This window comes from Rattus norvegicus, chromosome 15, assembly GCF_036323735.1.
Source record: "Rattus norvegicus strain BN/NHsdMcwi chromosome 15, GRCr8, whole genome shotgun sequence".
Classification (NCBI taxonomy): Eukaryota; Metazoa; Chordata; class Mammalia; order Rodentia; family Muridae; genus Rattus; species Rattus norvegicus.
The window spans coordinates 51,171,933-51,191,640 of record NC_086033.1 but is presented as its reverse complement, the minus strand read 5'-3'; the positions used below and the strand labels follow the sequence as shown (position 1 = coordinate 51,191,640).

General features: G+C 49.7%; 2 protein-coding genes across 11 annotated transcripts in view; one reads left to right on the top strand and one right to left on the bottom strand.

Moving 5' to 3' along the window:
* On the top strand, positions 1-7,313 carry R3hcc1 (R3H domain and coiled-coil containing 1). Its single transcript, NM_001399508.1, has 8 exons — positions 1-98; positions 314-441; positions 806-943; positions 1,687-2,425; positions 3,147-3,319; positions 4,905-4,975; positions 6,149-6,244; positions 7,016-7,313. Exons 2-8 carry the CDS (start codon positions 332-334, stop codon positions 7,147-7,149), a joined length of 1,461 nt encoding a protein of 486 aa, NP_001386437.1. The 5' UTR covers positions 1-98; positions 314-331; the 3' UTR covers positions 7,150-7,313.
* Positions 7,314-8,797: 1,484 nt separating this feature from the next.
* The window catches only part of Loxl2 (lysyl oxidase-like 2), a 91,297-nt gene continuing 80,386 nt past the window's right edge, over positions 8,798-19,708 (bottom strand). For 9 of the 10 annotated variants that reach the window (XM_039093155.2, XM_039093153.2, XM_039093148.2 and 6 more), the window contains 4 exons: positions 15,129-15,244; positions 13,897-14,033; positions 11,818-11,929; positions 8,798-11,207 (listed from right to left, as the gene is read on the bottom strand). In XM_039093155.2, the coding sequence (XP_038949083.1) occupies positions 11,128-11,207; positions 11,818-11,929; positions 13,897-14,033; positions 15,129-15,244 (445 nt within the window). In that variant the 3' untranslated portion in view covers positions 8,798-11,127. The remainder of the gene's footprint in view (positions 11,208-11,817; positions 11,930-13,896; positions 14,034-15,128; positions 15,245-19,708) is intronic. The other variant, NM_001106047.2, reaches the window with a different exon arrangement.

Below are 19,708 nucleotides of genomic sequence, written 5' to 3'. Positions count from 1 at the left end.
GGGTGTCACGGGTTTCCGCCTGGGATCGCGGATGGGAAGGACGGCTGAGTGTTGTGGGGCGGTTTCAGCGGGCTGCGCCTAAGAACTGAAAAGCTAAGGTAGCACGCGGAGAGATGAGGCGGTGCTGGGAGCAGGGGATCCAGCCTGGCCCTGGACGTGAGCGCACTCGGCTCCACACTCACGCGCCTCCCATTCCGCTCCACAGTGGCCAGGGTTGCGAAAGTCTCCAAAGTCCTTGCCGCAGGGACATTTGGGGCTGTGGGCGGCCTCTGGGTTCATATTCTGACCCCCTCCCTGTCCACCGCCCCTACAGGCTCTGCCATCTGTCACCCTGGCCCTTCTCTGCTTGGACGGTGTCTTCCTCTCCTCGGCCGAAAATGACTTTGTCCACCGGGTCCAGGAGGAGCTCGATCGTTTCCTGCTGCAGAAGCAGCTGTCCAAGTATGGGGAACGAGGGAGCGGCTTTTAATGCCAGAAAGTGCAGGGTTTGCCCCTCCCCCAGATTCTGTGCCCAGGTAACTGGCTGGTCCACTGGCAAGGCCCTGCCTTTAGCCTCTGCTGCCTTGTCCAGTCACACCTTTCTTTTGTATTGGAGCATCATCCTAGCCAGGCAGAAGTACCCACACTCTTCTAGATGATGGGAACTAAGCTCCGTGGGATGATTTACTTTGCAATTAGGCAGGGACCTGCTTGGGCACAGTGAACCTGGTGTTAAGCCACCATAAACCTGGGAGCGGCCTGGGTGGGAATCAGTGTGGGGTGGACCTGCAGCCTCAGCTTAATATGCCATTTGGTCCCTTCCCAGGGTCCTACTTTTCCCCCCAGTCTCCAGCCGCTTGCGGTACCTGATCCACAGAACAGCAGAGAATTTTGATCTCTTGAGCAGCTTCTCTGTTGGGGAGGGCTGGAAGAGGAGGACAGTCATCTGTCACCTGGACATCAGGTGTGTTTGTCCTACTGCTTTGGAGAGTCCTCAGCAGTTGCTTGCGTGCGTGCATGCATGCGTGCCTGTGTGTCATGATGATGATGATGATGGTGGTGGTGGTGATGATGGTGATGATGGTGATGATGATTGGGCTAGCTGGCTAGCCACGGAGGGTAGAGCTTGGTAGGAGCCAGGGCCTGGAACCTCCAGTTGTGTGAAGTCACAGTTGCCTTTTGCTTTATCAAGTATGAAGCTGACTTGGCTAACTCAGCTGTTCATGTTGGGCCAAAGGAGAGAGAATGAACACAGCAGTCGGGTTAGCAAGGTTGGGTCTGTACTTCTCTCTCCTTTGTAAGCACGTTCTCCAGAGAGACCTCGGTACAGGGGACAAACGCGTCAGCTTGTAGCCATCTCTATTGCCTTGTGCATCTCACAGGATGAGTATCTTATCGTTGTGACTGATTCTAACAACAGTTCCCAGATAAAATACTATCCTTGTTTATTCTGTAACCGAAGATTCAGCACCGAAGATTGTAGTATTCGAGAGGGACCCTTTGGGTGTGTCAGGGATGGCGTTTGCCTTTGCCGCTGTGCCTTTTTAAGAGATTGCTTTGAGGGTCGTTTTTTGCTTTGAGGGTCGTTTTGGTTGTGACTTTTGCTGAATGCTGACTTGACAGTATCATGCCTGAATGGTAGGTAGCCCTAGTAGGTCATTTTGCTGTAAACCCAAATGTCCTCCGAAACTTTTGTTCCCGCTCCAGAGTACCCAATTCAGATGGCCCCTCTGGTCCCTGCCGTCCTCCTGCCTCCCATCCCAGCAAGTACCGTGGTCCTCGGTATACCTCACATCAGGGTGCAGCTGCTGGTCCCCGAGGTGCTCCAGCTGGCCGATGGCATCGTGGACGGAAGCCAGATCAGCCTCTGTATGTGCCCCGGGTGCTACGCAGGCAAGATGAACCAGTGGCACCCTCCATCCCCAGCCTCAAGGGAGAGGACCCAGCTGGTGGAGTTTCAGAAGAGCCTAGAGAGGGCGGTGCTGCGGAAGCTGAGGCTGATCAGGGAGTTCCCATGTTGGTGACTCAAGAAACAGAGCTCCTTGAGCGCCCAGATCCAGGCTATGCAAATGAGCCACAGCTGGAGCTGGGTGATGCTGAGCCCTCTGAGGATCCTGAGAAGGAACATGGGGCAGAGGCAACCGTGCAGCAGGGGTCCAGCCCGCAACTGGCCATGGAGGAGGAAAACAGGAGTCAAGGGATGCAGAGCCTGGTGAACCAAGAGGAGAAGGTAGAGGGAGAGGAGAAGGAGAAGGTGGACGAGAAGGAAGAGGACATAGGCAGGCAGAAAGAGAGGGTAGGTGAAGAGGAAGGGAAGACAGATGTGCAGAATGGGCAGGTGGATGCAGAGGAAGAGAAGATGGATGAAGACGAAGACAAGGCGGATGGGGAGGAAGACAACAAGGACGATGCTGATCTGGACCATTTCAGTGAGCTGCTGCAGGAGGTGATGAGGCTCTTGAGCCCGGAAAAGGGAGGGCGGAGGTGAGGTGGGTGTGGCCTCGTGTGTCAGGGAGAAGTATCTTGGGGTGGAGGGGGTGGGGGTGGGGTGATGTGTGTTAATGGGATGTGTAGAACGGCTCAGGCCTGGGTGTTGGGCATTTGGGTTCCAGTCCAACCTTTTAGGAGATGCTTATTCCTAAGCTTAAAGTCTGTTTAAGCTTAAAGGTAGTATACGCATCGCAAGATAGTGGGAAGAGAGTCTGCGTGGGTGCTTTTCTCTGTTGGAGAAAACCAGCCTCCTGCTTGGCGCTTTGCCTCCAGAACTGCATTTCTTGGAATGCAATTCCAATGTGCCTGCCCCTTAGGTGGACTTTGGATCAGTTGGGAGGGTGGGCATCTTTGTTTGCTGTTTGATATATAGTCTATGAGAATATTACACTTTTTAGTAAGGTAACTGAAGATATGCAGTTTTGAGCAAACTGCCTTACTCTCTGCCCCTCCATGTTTCCCTCCGAAGGGAGTATACGTGCACTTTTCAAGACGCAGTTGTCAGTCATCCAGTGGGGACTCCCTAAAACCAAACACGCTCCCCTAACACACCTATAATCTGCCATACCCAGATTCCTACTAAGCACACTTTCCCCCAGAACTGTCATTTTGGAAAGCATAGGCGGGGGCCCCGTGTGGCAGAGCGCTCCCTTGTCAAAAGGTCTGTTCGCTCCCAGATCACAGCCAACCTAACGGAAAAGGAGATTGAAATAGAGAAGATCCACCTGGACACATCCGCCTTCACAGAGGAGCTACCCGGGGAGAGGGACCTGACCCACCTGGTGGAGATCTACGACTTTAAGCCAACACTCAAGACTGAGGACTTGTTGGCCACTTTCTCTGAGTTCCAGTGAGTATTAAAGGTTAGGGAGCGGGGGAGACTGGGAGAAACTGGCATGGCACTTTCCTTTTAGGGGTGAATTGCCTGCCTCAGAAAAAAGGCTGTGATGTCTGAGCTTCTCACTCAGGCGCAGGTCCGCCCGATAGCTCTGACTGAGGGAAGGGAAGGGTTGGTGTTTGAGCACTGCTGACACGCTCACAAGCACTAGACCTGGGCCAAGTTCTGCATGTGCAAACCCCTGCTGGGACTAGCAGGCCTTCCGTCAGTCTTAGGTCACAGCTGTCCATTCACCAGCCATCGGGGCACTGGGTCTGCAGTAGCCCGAGTGTTGTCTTGGTGGGTCTATTTATGGGTCAGCTGGCTTGAGCAGGTCTGACATAGAATGGAGGGCTACACCCAGAGACCGGATCTTCTGACTTGCCCGAATTCCCATGGATCCAGTCTTCTGCCATTTCTTCTGTATTCTAGTTTGAATTTTTTTTCTTTTTCCATTGTCACCGCTTTACCTGTGTGGACTCTTTGAAGCCCCTTTCTGGGCCTGGTGAGGTGGCTCAGAGGTTAAGAGCACTTGCTGTTCTTGTAGCTGCCGGGCTTGGGATCTAGCACCCACACAGTGATTGGAAATCATTGGTAACTCTAGTTCTAGGAGACCTATGGGCACAGGCACTCATGTGGTGCATGTTTACACATGCAGGAGGCAAAATACTCAGAGAATAAAATAAACCCAATTAAAAAAAAAAAAAAAAGGAAAGTCATGTTCTCCCTTTCCTTCCCCTATCACCGTGCTTCCTACTGTTCGTTGTCTCCTGCACCTATGCTGAAGGGACAACTGAGGGGGTGGCACTTTTTCAACTGTTTCCTTCTTTTTTTTTTTCTTACATTTTTAAAAAGATTTATTTATTTTTTCTATATAAGTACACTGCAGTTATCTTCAGACACACCAGAAGAGGGCATCAGATCTCATTACAGATGGTTGTGAGCTACCATATTGTTGCTGGGATTTGAACTCAGGACCTCTGGAAGAACAGGCAGTGCCCTTAACCACTGAGCCATCTCTCTAGCCTTCAACTCTGTTTCTAACTGTATGGCCACAGAGGGCAGTGCCACTAGCAGAGGTGGGCGAGTCCAAACTGCCTCTAGCTTCTTCCAGGCATAGAGTCTATGGTACTATCTTGAACAACAGGGAGGAGCCAACCAGAGCCATGCCCCCTCTGTGTTTGTTTGGGTCCATCTCCTCTCCTACCACATATGCCTTTTAGCTTTATTATTCAGAGCCCATGCCCAGCCTAACTATGGCAGAATCTGGTGAACCCTTTTCACCCTTTCCCTAAGTGAGCCTTCCAGTGTTGGCTCCTTCTTTCCTAGATGCTGACTGGTGACCCACCTTACCCGATTATAGGGTGACATTGGTTGTTCTGAAGCAGACCTAATGCTCTGGCACATGGTCCACTCTTTAACAGAGGCCAGAGCTTTGTCTTGGGGTTCAAGTTGGATGGAACCTCACCTAAAGGATCCATGACCTAGTCTGTAAGATCCAGGGGGAAGGGTCTTGAGCACTGGCTTTTGTGATTGACTGTGTCCTCTCCCCACACAGAGAGAAGGGGTTCAAGATCCAGTGGGTAGATGACACTCATGCTATCGGCATCTTTCCCTGCCCTGCCTCAGGTAAGGAGGCTTCCTGTTGGCCTCTGCTCCTTCTCTGGCAGAGGTGCTGGGTCCCTGGGTGGAGGGCCACCCATGTCCAGATGTGGGCTGCCTTGAGCCCATGGGCTTGGCTCTCAGACAACCTGAAACACAGTCTGGATGCTGAGACTCTGGCCTGGGAAGCTCAGGAAGTCTTCAGCCTTTTCTCTTTGTAACAGTGCCTTCAGTGCAGAGGCAGTAGGATCAGTGACATTTACTTAACAGGTGGCATAGGCCAAACCATGGGTCCTTACCTAAACTGACACTGGTTTGAGCGTCTGGTGCTCAGGGTCATGGGTGTTTGTCACAGCTCAGGCAGGTACTGTCTTGTACAGTTTTCACTTCACCCTCACGTGTAGGGCCATCATCCCCTCTCAGACAGAAGGTCGAGGTTCCCAGAATGCCGGAGTCTATATTGGATTACAGACCTCTCACTGTGGAAGCCTTCTCACTTTGACTCCAGTACTCCTCATCCCCTCCAGCCACTATCCCATGCTGTCTCTGCCATTCCACTGTCACTGTAGGAATAGTTATCAATAAGACCCTCTTGGACCACATAAGGTTTGGCCTAGTCCTTAGAAAGTCAAAAGTTGGAGGTGGGGAGGAGCAGAGGGAGTGGTAGGGAGGGAGCCCCTGGAAGGGTGAGTAGAGTATAAAAAGGTGAAGCCACCACTGAGGATCATAGAAGGATAAGCTCTATGCTCTGGCCAGGGTAGCATTGGCTGCCTCCTGGACCTTCTGGGAACAGGATAGCAAGAGGGAGTCATGCCCTGACCTCAGTTTCCTTGTGCATATAACATATCTGCTGGATTCTCATGCCAGGAGCATTTTGGCCCAATATGGGTGTTGCAGGGAGTACCAGTGTTCCTAGTGGGTAAGGGAGTCTGGTTTAAGCTCTGGCTTTCGAAGGCAGAACCTGCCCCTCCTGCTCTGAGAATCTGCACACTGGGCTGCGGCAGCATCTAACAGCACAGATGGCAGTATCCTTCCCAGCCCCACACTGTTTTGTAGAGCTTTACTGAACTAGATCAGAGGCAGAGCATCTGGGACTGGGTGTGTAAATTGGCTGTGGCAGTTTGGTGATACAAGTGCTCCAGACCCCTGAGGGTTTTGCCTTGCACAAGAATCATCCCAGCACTTGCCTCCTTTCTCTAGCTCTTGAGGCACTGGCCAAGGATTTCTCCGTGCTCAAGATCCGGCCACTCACACAGGGGACCAAGCAGTCGAAGCTGAAAGCCTTGCAGAGGCCAAGTAAGGCAAAGCCTGTCCCCTTGCAGGGAGGCTGCCTGTGCTTATGCGTTTGGTTTGTTTCCCTTCTTCAACCCTCTGCTCTTCAAGAGCCTGGGCCACAGCAGCTAGTGGGGCTCAGCTTCCCCTAAGCCTGGACAGGGCCCAGGGTTAGCTACCACCTATGTTACCTTCCTGATCATTGATCTGGGAAAAGCCCAGCTTTGCTTCTAAAGGGCCATGGAGACTACTCTGTAAGGGTCAGAAGTACTTGGGCCTAGATCAGGCAAAGATGGGACCTTGGTTCTGTTGCAGACTTATTTAACCTCCAGTGAGTCACTTGTTACAGGAGCTAGAAGCCAAATGTTAGCCCCTTCCCTTTCCTCTTCCAGAAAGCACAGTGAGGGCTCTGAGAGGTCAGTTTTCATGATAGCAAAGATGAAACCCGCAGAGTGGGCCCAGGGGAGGCCTTCCAGTGCCACCCATGTCACTGCAAATGGGCTGTGTCTTAGACTTCTTGATGTCCAATGATCAGGTGTCTCATCCTGAGTGTTTCCTCTCAGGGTCTTGAGCACTTCACCCCCACTGCACATATAAGCCAGGGTGACAGGAGGGGTAGGTTTGTGTAAGGTCTCACAGGGAGGCAGAAAGATAGACCTGGAGTCGTCCTGGGTCCCTCTCACAAGTATCTGGCTGCTGTGGGCACAAGTGGGCCCCAGCCTCTGTGGCATACTATTACACACGGGCTCACCCTAGCTTTGAATCTACGTCCTACCCACTGTGTCTTCCTTTCAGAGTTCCTGCGACTAGCAAAGGAGAGGCCGCAGACAGACTCAGCAGTGGCCCGCAGGCTGGTGGCCCGGGCCTTGGGGCTCCAACAAAACAAAAAGAAAGAGCTGCCTACTCCCCCAAGTCTTCTGCCATCTTGAGGTCCCGGGCCCAGCTGTCTGAACTAGACTGGGCCCCAACACCACACGCCTTTACGGATACCAGGGCAGCCCCTTGCTCTCACTAGAGCTGCTATGGGGCACAGCAGGCTTTAGTTGGTCTGCTCCCAGAAATTGAGAAGAAATAAAAATTTAAAGTTGGTGTATTGATTGTTTCCAAGTGTGACCTTTAGGGACACTAGGGGGTGCTGTCCCATCCCTTACTGTGGGTCTGGTTACTGAACCTGGAGAATCCCATCTTCAGGGACATTTGTGCACAGGTGGCCCTGTTTGGGGAGTAGGTACTACTTGCTCCATGCCACCTGTTCAGTCTCCCTCATTGTATGGAAGTGGGGCATGTGGGAGTGCTTGGATATTATTTAAGGGAGCCTTGAAAAGTAAGCATGAATGAAGCTGTGAGGTGAGTCTTGAGTGACTGCTAAGCATAGAACCAGACAGTGCTCGCCTTACTTGAGTCTTGAGTGTAGTATTGGAGGCACAATGGCCCACTCTGAAGTTTGGGGGTTGTTGTCAATCTCAGGTTTGCCAGGGCCAGTACACTTTTAACACAGGAGAACCCAGGGAGTGCTGGAGCCCCATTCTGTTAGTGTGCACCCTGTTCCTTGGGGAAGTTGCCCTGTGACTAGCTGTCTTGTCTGGTTCTGACACATTGTGTCCTTACCCAGGTTTCAGTAAAGAACAACTGTTGAAGAAGGGCCACAGCTGACCTCTGCTGCTTGTTCAGGTCTCTCAGATTGCTTCTCTGGGCTGCAGCTTGTGTTGGTGCAGCCCTTCAGGTCATAGGGAACTTTGGAAGACACTGGGACCATTCCTATTTCAAACTAATATGTACTACACTAATAGATTTGGAAGCTCTGGGCCCAGGGGTAGTAGTCCAAATGAAACTTAGGATGTATCAGGAACAAATACTTCTATGTATTAGCATAGAAGTATGTGCAGTGAAGTGGACTTTGGAGCATAACAAAGGACACAGTTGCTAGCCCTGCCGAGTAGATAACTTATGGTCGATATTGTCTCTTCCCAGTACCATAGGAGCCAGCTGACAGTGGACTAAACCAGGAGCCCACAAGAGCACTTTCCTCCTTGTATTTTCTCCAGGATGTTTGTCATAATAACAAAACACTTGAACACTAGTTACATAGGTATAAACAAAAATGCTATTATTCAGTGGAGTTGTGGGATGGCTAACTTTTGTCATCAAGTTAACTGGATTTAGGATCTGGTGGGAGACACATTTCCCACTGAGGAGGGAAGACCCACCCTGAATGTAAAGAGCACCGTCCTGCTGGTTGGGGTCCTACACTGACTGGAAGGGGGGAAGTCACATGGATGTCTACATTTCTCTCTTGGTCCATTGAGATTTGAGCAAGCAGTTCCCCACTACTTTGGCCATAGCTTCAAATTGTTCCTGCCTTCAAACCATGTGCCTAAATCCTTTCTCCCCTAAGTTTCTCCTGTTGGATATGTGGTTGCAGCAACAAGAAGGGTAACACCAGTTGGACCCATTATTAGCGGTGCAGCAGGAGACAGTGCAATGCCATTGACAGCAGCCTGAAGTCCCCTTCCCCCTTAGGAACCTCTGGTTCCTTTTTGATTTTGCTGCGAAGAAGAAATTCGAGATGAGCCAGAATGAAGCAGAGTTAAATGTTTATTTAAAATATTTTAAATATAAATTTAAGTTACAGGAGTAAGAGGTGCTCAGGGAAAGAGTAAGGCACACCTGAGAGCTGAGGTGTGGGCTTCTCAAAGGAAAACCGTCCTTAAGTGTCTTAACAATTAGTTGTACACAGGAGTTCTGAAGCCTTTGGTATTGCTTGATTGGTTTCTAAGTCCCACCCCTAATCTCTTCCCCTTTTTGATAGTAAGAGTAAAAGGTGGCTCCAGAGGTGCCTTGGATAGGACTGTGCCCTGATAAAATGAAACCATGGGTCATAAGTGTAGCATAGGAGTCTTGAGATATGCCTTTGACTGTAAATGAGTTTTCTGGCAAAGTTGTAGGAAACTGTATGTTTATAGCCAGGAAAGGAAAAAGGGCATTTATATTTTGGCCTTAAGCATAACTCCTTGCTGCTTTAACATTCTTACTTGAAATAATCTATACTTGTATGTCTATAATTGTATATAAATATACAAAATGAATATTAGCACCATTCACAATGTTATCTGTGTTGGGATTCTCAGCTGGCAAAAGCTTCAACCAGACTCTGAGGTGAAGGGCCCCCTGCATGTCCCCCCATGATGTTTCTTCCTATCCTGTCTCAGAACCATCCAAGTCTGCAGTCATCCCTTGGAGCCTTGGGATATAGGCCTTGCTGTTGTACTTTAAGTTGTGGCTATAATTGCATAGAATACAGACGTTGCTTTAACTGGAAGAGGTTGTTATAGATAACCTTGATTATCACCCAGATGGCATTTAGAACCACTATGGAAACACCCCTGGGTGGGTCTTTGAGGGTGCCTCCAGAAGAGGTTTAACAGGGAAGAGGGAAGGCCCACCCTAGACACCAGTAGCACCATTCCACGGACTGGGGTTATAGGCTGAATATAAAGGTAAAAGCAACGGAGCACCCGCACTCATCCCGCTTCCTGACTGTGGATGTAACATGACCAGCTGCCCCCGCCACCATGCCTTTCCCACTGTGATGGACTGGACTTTTGAACTGTAAGCCAAAAGTAGCCTTTCCTTAAGCCACTTTTGTCAAGTATAATACAGAAGATTAGAACTGTGACTGATCATTGTTACTAATCTCTGAGGTGAGAAGTGTGGTCACCGAGAACAGAGCTGAACGGGTTATTCTGGTGGGAGTTTGGAAGACCAGTATGCCAAGAGGAATGTGGGACAGTGGAGGCCTGGTACCTGAGGTTTTAGTGGAAATCAAGGACTATCTGTCTATCTGGAACTGAGCTAGAAGTCAGCTGCATCCTGCCTGTGTTCTGAGTGAGTCTTAACTCAAGAGTGATGAACTAATTTGCTTGGCGTAGGAGGTTTTAAGACAGGATAGCATTCGGGCATGCTGTGCTTCTGTTCATTGCTCTTACTCAGGCCCACAGTAAAACTGAGCAAGTGGAACAGAGGGATACAGGAGAATGTGCAGATGGCTAAGGCAAAGAACGTGTACACGTTTAAAGCAGCCAAGAAAGGTGAGTACTCAGAAAACAGCTACAACTGATATAGAGCACATTGCCTTACATGTGTGAAGTCCTGGGTTTGATCCCCAGCACGCTGGAGATGGAAGCAGGAGGCTCAGAGGGTCCAGGCCATCCTCAGCTATACAGTGAGTTTCAGAACCAGACACCTCATGCTCCTGCCACAATGCCTTCTTTGCCACTACGGATTGGTTCCTCAAACCACAAGCTCACATAAAGCCTTCCCTACTCAAGTTGATTCTGCCAAGCAGTTTGTATGATGAGAAGGAAAAAAAAAAAAACAACACACCTTAGTACAGAGGTCTCAATATTCAAGTTTTCCAGAAATGACCTAAGAAGGGGAAGAATGGAATTCAGCTTGACCACCTCTGCAGTTGTTGAGTTCATACCTGCCGTGTTCCCAGAAGAAAATGGCCCATCTATGCAGAGCATGGTGATGTCACACTTGGGATATACCAAAGCTTGGATAGGGTAAGCTGCTCAAAGCTTGTCATCAAGTTTGGATAGCTATGTGCCAGAGCCCTGCCCCTAAGGGAATGAATGAGCACCTTTCTTCTCAGCTGGATCTGGCTAGCAAGGAGGTGGCAATCGGTATTCCCACCAGGGGTCAGTAAGTGACCATTAAGTCATAAGTCATTTTTCTTTCCTTTCTTTTCCTTCCTTCCTTCCTCCCTTCCTTCCTTCCTTCTTTTCTTTTCCTTCTTTTGAGACTGAAGCTTGGTCTAGTGTCCAGAGTGAAAATCTTGTGGCAATCCTCCTGCCTGAGTGCGGGGATTACAGGCATGAGCCATCATGCCTGGCCCAGAGTCGTCTTTACTGCACAGAGAGCTGATTATTTAGGAGTCCACTGAAGTGTTCGAACTTCTGTTCTGTCTCCTCACTGAAGGCTCCACCTGGAAAGCAGGGGTCAAGGAGACAGAATTCAGTACATTCTCAGCTGTGGCCCCCTCTCAGTGTGGTACTCGTGAGTGCTAGAGCCAGACACTCAGCAGGTACCTTGCCAAGTCCAGAGGGCACTTAAATAGGTACAGTGCCTTCAATTTTCCCTGCCACCAGGGATGAGGCCTGTCATGTGCCAACAGGGACAAGATCTGCTTTCCTCCTTGTTGTCCAAGGAAAAACTTCCTTGTTGTTGATGAGGCAGGAGAGTCGCTCACAGCAAAACCCAACACTCAGAGCTCAGGAACTGCTGATGTCCACATAGTTGTCACATGAGTGATGGGTTGGTGTCCTTAGCTCCAGCCCTTATATAGACCTGGGGTCTGCTCTTGCTAGGTCAACCAGTCCTGCACCACCCTCTCTCTTTGGCCAGGACTGGCTGTGAACACCCGATCCCCACCCAGGCCTTCATGCATCTCTGGTTTTCTTTCTGAACTAGGAATTTGATGCTGGCTCCATTCCCAGCTTCTCCCAGATTAGCTGCCTCTAGCCCCAGAGAAAGTAGGGCAGCTGTGTTCTGTGTCCTAGCCTCTTAAGGAGGGTGGGGCCACCGAGGGAACTTACCTACGTGACAATTGTACATCCAGATGCGGTAGCCATCATAGCGGCTCCTGCACTTCATGATGTTGTTAGAGAAATCTGATTCTGGCACCTCATAGTTGGGGTTAATGACAACCTGGAGAGGATCAAGACAGAGAATGCTGCAACTGCCTTTCTGGCTGCCCTCCACCCAGGGCAGAGGCTGGGTGTCCCTAAGAGTTTGGCTGGGTCTGATGCTCTATCCTGGAGTAGGGACCACTCTGAAAAGCCTGTGCCTGGCTTGCTAACCACAGCTTGCCCAGGGCATGTGCCATGTGGCACTGTCTGTCCAGACAAACTGTTAAATGTCTCTTTCTAGGGTGACCTTATTTTTCCCTGATCTCTCTTCGCCCTAAATCTTAGTTGTACCTCAGCTCCACCCACTCAACATGAGGTAAACAGTATCTCCCACACTGAGGTCCAGGCAGCTTCCTGTCTATTCTAGCATCCCTGAAGGATGTGCATGAGTGCATCAGATTACAACCTGTGCTCACATCAGGGTCTTGGGGTGGGCGTGGCCAAGGCAGGAGCAAGGGCTGGGGTGAGCTGTGTGATTTTCACGGTCCTCTCTGCACTCAGACCCAAGATTCCAAAGCTCAGGAGCATATGAAGGAAGTGGATCCAAGTCTCTGAAGCTGGAGGGATGAAGCAAGGACCACCAGAAACCTGTCTGCCCATCCATTCCTGTCTGTATACCGCTGGCTACTTCTTCCCTTCTGGAGTTCTCTTCCAAGCCTTACAGTCTGTCACAGAGGCTAGCTCTTGTGTCCTGTTGACTCATAGTCTAGGCATCCATAGCTCTGTGTCATTAGAAGCATGAGCACAACTGTAGGTCCATCCATTGATGATTAAACAGCGTAGGGGACCAGAACACCAACCACATAGAGACTTATGGTCTGCATTTGCCTGGCTGTAACATGAATATATCAACAGTGTCTCCTCACTGGGAGAGCCAAGGAGTCAATGTGTTGCCTGAGCAAAGGCCAGCCTGGGCTATCAGAGACCTTTAAGCACTTCTAGCAGATATGAAGATACACATTTACCTGCCTAGGGACAGCAAGTTGTCAACATGAGCTACCAAGCACTGTCTACATGTCCATGGCCACGGATGTCCACTTGTTAAATAAGAGAGCTCTGCTCCTGGGCCAGCTGTGGCTCTGGGCTTGACTTGTGGTTGGAAAGTGCTTGGCTATCTACTTTTTGAGCTGATGATGCCTAGTCAACCTTTCAAAGCACCCTGTGGTTACTTCTTTGCAGGTGTTGGCTCTTCAGGGGAGTGTCTAGCAGCAGAGACTGTGGGCTAGACCATGGGCTGGCTGAATGCCCACTAGGAATGGATTCAAGGCAGAATGACCCAATTCTAGTCACACACTTTGCCATCCAACAGGGCAAGCGGGAAGCGCGACGTGTGAGGCTATGTAGAAATGAGTCCTCTGTAGGCAGGAATGCAGCCATGTGCCAGGAGGACACTGGGATACAGTGCATCTCCCCTGCCACATGGCCACCACTGTCTACAGGAAGGTCTCACAAAATAGTCTCCTGGCCAGGTTGTCCTTAATTTGACTTTCTAGCTTTACAGAGTCATTTACATGTGTGGAGAATGATCCTTTTGCAGATCCTCTAGAGGAAGGAAAATCATACCTCCCCAGGATGACACAACTGCTTTTAGTCTCAACAGAACAGTAGGAAGACTAGAGGAAATCAGGATGGTGGCTGAAGAGGAAGCTGGAGACGTGGGTTGCCTCAGAGTATACAGAGCCAACTGCTGACTCACTCAGTCTAAGTCAGCTCACTGATACATTTTGATTTCAGGCTCATGAGGTTAACTGAGTTATATATAACTGTTTCTATATCTTGGGTGGCACCATGGGCTCTCAGCATGCCCTGTAGACTCAGTGTCCCTCAAGCCCACATGCATCATGAAAATTGCTTGACAGATATGATGGCCTCTGAGTGTGGCACCCTGACTGGCCTCATGAGTCTTATTTCTGGACATCCACAGGAAGGAGGCTGGGGGAAGCTGCTTCTCCTCCTCCCAGCAGCTCTGTGTTCTGCCCACCTCACCTGAAACAGGTAGTCTCCAGGGGGCACATCGGTGATGTCTATCCACTGGCAGTCAATGTCATGACGATACATGTCCCAGCAGCCCATGGTGATGCCTTGTTCTCCGAAGTTGGCACACTCGTAACTCTTCTGAATGTCTGTAGGTGAGCAGAGAAGAGCATCATCACATGACTACAGTCCCCACCTCCTCTTCGAATCACCAAGCCTCCCACCCTGATCTACCCCAGCCATCTCATGTGGGTTTCTGATACCTTCTCATTTCAGCAGAACCCTCTTGCAAAATTCCCTATCTATATGCTAGCATCCCCTCCAAGTCTGGCTCAAGGTCCTTTCCTCCACAAAGCGTTCCCTGACTGATCTGGACTATGCTGGCATTTCTGTGAAATCCTTAGCCTGCAGTAGGGATGAGTGTTGTAGTGATCTGTGTTTACCATTTATCTTTTTTAAAAAAAGATTTGTGAGATATATATGTAGTAGCTGTCTTCAGACACACCGGAAGAGGGTATCGGATCATTACAGATGGTGGTGAGCCACCATATGGTTGCTGGGAATTGAACTCAGGACCTCTGGAAGAGTGGTCACTGCTCTTAACCACTGAGCCATCCCTCCATGGTTTATCTTAACATGAGGTCACCTCATCTTTCTTCTCTAGACCATTGGCAATTGGACTACAGGCTCATATCTGATCTGCCTTCCTTGTCCCTCATAGACTGTCTGCACATAGTAGGCTTCAAAACCTCTTTGCTTATATGATTTTATGGGCCCATGCCAGCATCTAGAACCTCATGTGGGTGATAGGTAGAGGACAAATGTCTGTCCCTTGGTGTGTCAGAGTGGCAAGCTAGGCAACTACAGTAAGGTATGATGACCTACCAGAGAATGGTGTGTGCAGGGGGGTCAGGGAGAGAAGTTGGATGCATCACAGGGCTCTATAGGCTGTTAGAGGAGAAGAGATTGGTATTGGGATACCCAGGAAGAATTGTCCGTGGCAAGCAGACAGGGAGGCATGTGAGTCAAGGCCAAGTGCGCAGACCTCACCTGGAAGCCACACAACCCTCTCCCTACTAGTGAGCATTGCTCTGGGGGGCGGGGGGAGGCCACATGAACCCCCAGTAGTGCCCAGAGTGGTGTAATTAGTTGTTGGGCCTGCCTCCCATCCAGGTGGACTGTGTTCAATACAGTGGGAGTGGTCAAAGTTCTGTGAAGCCCCAACCTTCCCCCTTCAAACATACCTCCCTCACACTCAGTGTCCTCCAAGCAGAAGCTGGCCTTGTGGCCCTCAGCCACCTTGGTGCCGTTGAGGCTCAGGAGGTCATAGTAAGTGAATACTTCCATGCTGTGGTAGTGCCTGGCAGCCAGAAACAGAGCCAACTGTTAGTGTCTGGGACCATGGCTGCCTGCAAACAGCTTCCTAGCTGGTGATTTGGCCTCAAGGCAGCCGAGGCCAAGCATGGCAGGGAGAGGACTGAGGAAGGAAATGAGAGAATGGAAGGCCGAATTGAAGACAGTAACTTCCAGGCAAGGATGTCAGGCATTTCACCATGCCTTGATCCTGTGTGGCAGTGTGGCAATGACATAACTTAATGCATGGGGTACTGTGGTGTCAATGAATTGATATGACAGCCCAGTGTCTGGCATTCAATCAGCCCAAGAAAAATAAGCTTTGTAATACTCAGGGGCCTTCCTGAGTACCCACTGGCTCTCTGCCCACTCCCACATGGAATCTTTCTCCAGATTTATTACGAGTCTGACAAGTGCCCATGTAGTAAGATTGTCTTTCCTCTGGGGGCGCTATTGGGACACTATGATTTGTTCAGAGGTGTAGCCTCTTACATGACTGGGGACATGCCCTCAAAGGGGCTTTCAGGACCATAGTCTCTTCCTTTCTCTCTCTGCTTCCTGGTTTCAGTGTGCTTGTCCCTATGCATGTCCCCACACAGATGTGCTACCACCTTCTGCCCTTGGACACCAGAGCTTTGAACCTTCCAAACTTTAAGCTAAACAATCCTTTCTAGATTCATTTCCTCGGTTATTTTTTTTTTTAACTAGTATAAAACTATTACAACAGATTAATTTTAAGATCACATTATTATTTTTTAAAAAAGTCTGAATACAGAAAAAGAAGAAGATAAAAAGTGAAAGGGTGAGGCAGCAATTACAGAGAAGAGTCACCAAGAAACAGGCCATGTGGGGTTGGGGATTTGGCTCAGTGTAGAGCGCTTGCCTAGCAAGCGCAAGGCCCTGGGTTCGGTCCCCAGCTCCGAAAAAAAGAAAAAAGGAAAAAAAAAAAAAAAAGAAACAGGCCATGTTCCCAGAGAAGGTCAAACGTATACCCTAGTGACACATGTGCACTCTAGTCTGGGAGAGGAGCAGCAATCCCATCCTCCTCAAATTGATCAAATCAAACAGGAAAGGGAAGGCTATGGAAGGTTACTGGAATGGAGAGTGGGTGGTTCTCAGAGAGGCATGTGACAGCAGCTCAGTAAAGCAAATCTCTGGGGATCTTTGTAGAAGGGGAGCTAGCTGCAGGGGTGCTCACACAAGCCGGGTGCAGTTCCCTTGACCGATTGTTTACGATGGCCCATGCTGTCACTTGAGAGAAATTGGGAACAGATGTCCTGAAGAGTGACACATCTGGTTTAGGACTAACAAGGGAACTGTGCTGCTGAGGGGAGCCGAGGGGTTTCCAGAATCATCTATTATGCAGGTCCAGGATAGAAGATCTCAGGCTGGCTCTAGTGCCATCTCCACCTGCTATATGTGTGTTATACCTGCAACTATTCTAACACACCCATCTCCTGGGACCACTGCTGGGACATTTAGTAAAGGAAGACCTGTGAGACCAAGGAACTGTGGAGGCAGAAGCTCTGGCTTCCTTTATGCCCAGCCCAAGTTCCCTCTTTGGTAAAGCAAGAATATTATTGCCAACTTCTGGGATGGGGACCAAAAAAAGATAAATGACACAGAACTGTCTATGTAGCCCAGTTGTTAGAGTGCTTCCTTAGCATGCAGGAAGCCTCTGGTTCGATCCTGGTACCATAAAAACCAGTCCTGGTGGCCTGTGAAGCCAGCACTGAGGCGGTGGAGGCAAGGAGAGCAGAAGTTCATGGTCAGCCTCAGTTGCCTAAATGAGTTTAAGGCCAACCCAGGTACATGGGACCCTGGATTGGAAAAACAAAAGGACAGACAGGAAAGAGTCCAAATGGGGCTATACCCAAGGACGTTCTTTTTCTTTCACTGTCTGTCGTGGCCACTGGATGACTGTTCCTCACATCTGCAGTCACTGCTGCAGTGTTCAGTGTTCCTGGGGTCCCATCCCCCAGCGGACTAGCCTGGAGCGTCCTCCACCACGTGTGGAGGAGGGAAGAGGACGATGCAAAGGGTTTCCAGAGAGGAAATTAGAGGTTCTCTTCTTTCTCCCATGTTTGTTCGTGCTATATAAATAACGTCAGGAGTTGCTAAGTTGGACTTCCCCAGGTCATTCATGTTTGTGGGTAAAATGGTGCTGGGCCAGGGCCAGTGGACAGCCCTTACAAGGAGCATTTTGTAGCAGATGAAATGATGACTTTGAGAGAGTCTATTTTGGCTCCCCGCAGGGAGCAGATGAGGCATGTGTCTGACTCACGGAATAAAAAATGTCTGCTCCCTCAGAGAGGGGCTTATGTGACTCGCTGAGCGGCTGGAACGATCTCAGGGAAGTACGTTTATGTTCCGTTGTCTAACCAGGATTCAGATGGAGCCACAGACGGCCTGCTGTGAAGCAGCCTCCTGCAGTCAGACTGCCTTCGGTCTGGATTTTAGTCTTCTCCAGCTTCAGTTTTCCTCTGAGGAATGGGTCCTGAGAAGGAAGCCATGGCTCCCGGCTTCTTGCTGACCTCTGTCCTGAAGTGTGTCTGCTTTAGCTCTTGGACACCCTTGGAGGGCACACGTCCCTCCTAGCTGATCTGGGGTAGAAATGGGAGCTGTCTAACGTTCCACAGGCTTCCAGCCACGAGACGCTGGATGGGTGCTGGGAAGGCCCGAAAGAGAAAAAGTCTTGGGCACCACAGCGGCCCCTTATCAATCAGCTAAGAGTCTAAGAATAGACAGAGCCCTGGGGTAGGCACTGGAAATTGCAAGTTTGGGAAGAAACCTCAGAATACTAACAAGGGGAGTGTGGCCTGGTGCTCGGTAGAATTCTTATATTTATTTGTTTCAATTTCCCTTCTGTGGTGCTAGGAATACTAGGTGCTCTACCACCAAGCCATATCACCAGCCCTTGTTTTCCTTGACCCAGGGACAGACTAGTTAAAGATGGACTCACTTGGACTCACTATATGGCCTCAAATTCATTAACCTGACTACTGAATGTTGGACTTACAGGCATGGGTTACCTTGTAATGGGTTTTGAAGTCCTTGTAATCTAGATAAAATGGAATTTGACCTGTACTGTAGGACTCCAGGGCTCCGTGTCCTGAGACCTGACACTCCTCTCAGAGTACATCATGCTGGATGGAAATGTTGATGGAAGACAGACGCAGGGTGTTCAGAGGAAAACCGCATGCTTTGATACACTGTTACTGTAGATTGAGGAATTCTTCTCACTTCAGAGAGACTCCAGTGTTTCCTAGTCCCATCAGGGATGTCCATAAAAAGCAGGGGTCCTTTTGTGGGATCTAGCTTAGCATCCACATGTGTCAGGCTTACTGAATGGTGAGATGAGAGGCCTCATTACATCTTTGGATTCTGACCCTGGGGCGGGGGCTACTAGGCACGTGAGGAAAGCAGACTGGCTGGACTGATGCTCCCCTTCAGCCTCTGTGATATTCCTGAGTCCAGGGGATATAACCTGTTCTGGAGCCCACTCCCCGCTCCTCCAGCTCCCTCCAGTCCACCTCACTTTGCCAAGGACGGAAGGGCAAATCCCCGGAATGTAGCTGACTACACAACGTTGAGAGGACAACGTTGGCTCTGAAGTCACAAGGATACAATAAATGCACCACCGATGACTCTATATCCAGATGGTGTAAGCCTTCAAGAGCACTAATCTTTGCGATTCAGCTCGGGGTCTTCAAGAGTAGAGCTTTGCTCCTCCATTCAGCATTAATTAATGTGGGAGTGGCTGCTCCTTATTCCCATTCATCGGAGCCATGGCTTTCCTGCTTGGCTCCATTCATGGCTTCAGAATGCCTGCAAACCTGCCGAGATGGAGTATTGATTCTTTCTGAAAACAAGTTTCTTTTTTTTTTTTTTTTTTTTTTTGAAAACAAGTTTCTTGAGTTGAGGATGGGCAGGCCAGCTCTCCTTGGCAAGAGACCCAACTGAGCCAAAGGCAGCTCCCTGAAAGATCTTCCCAGTGAGCGTGGAGAGTACCAGGCAGAGCATCTCATGTCTGTAATCCCAGCACTTTGGAATTGGGAGCAGGAGGATCAGGAGGATCGATCAGGAGTTCAAGGACAGTTTTGGACAGCTTTTGGTCCAGGGTCACCATGGTCTCAGAAAATGCAGCAAAACAAAACCAATGAGCCTAGAGCTCTGGGGACTGAGAGTTTATGTGTGCTGGGTCTCATGAAGTTCCTTGGATCTTATAGTCATGGTTAGATACCTGTGTCTAACTGTCTGGCTCATGTCAAAACGGTGGCATGCTACGTTGGTTAAGAAGATATGAGGCCAGTGTCTGGGCACAAGGACAGAAGAGGGACTACATCAAGGTCACTGACCAAGGACAATGAGAGGACAATGTTGGGTGTTACCCCCCATGTCCAACTGACAAGAAACCAGGGGTGCTTAGTCATGTTCTTCTCCACCTTCCTCTTCCAAATCACTGACAAGA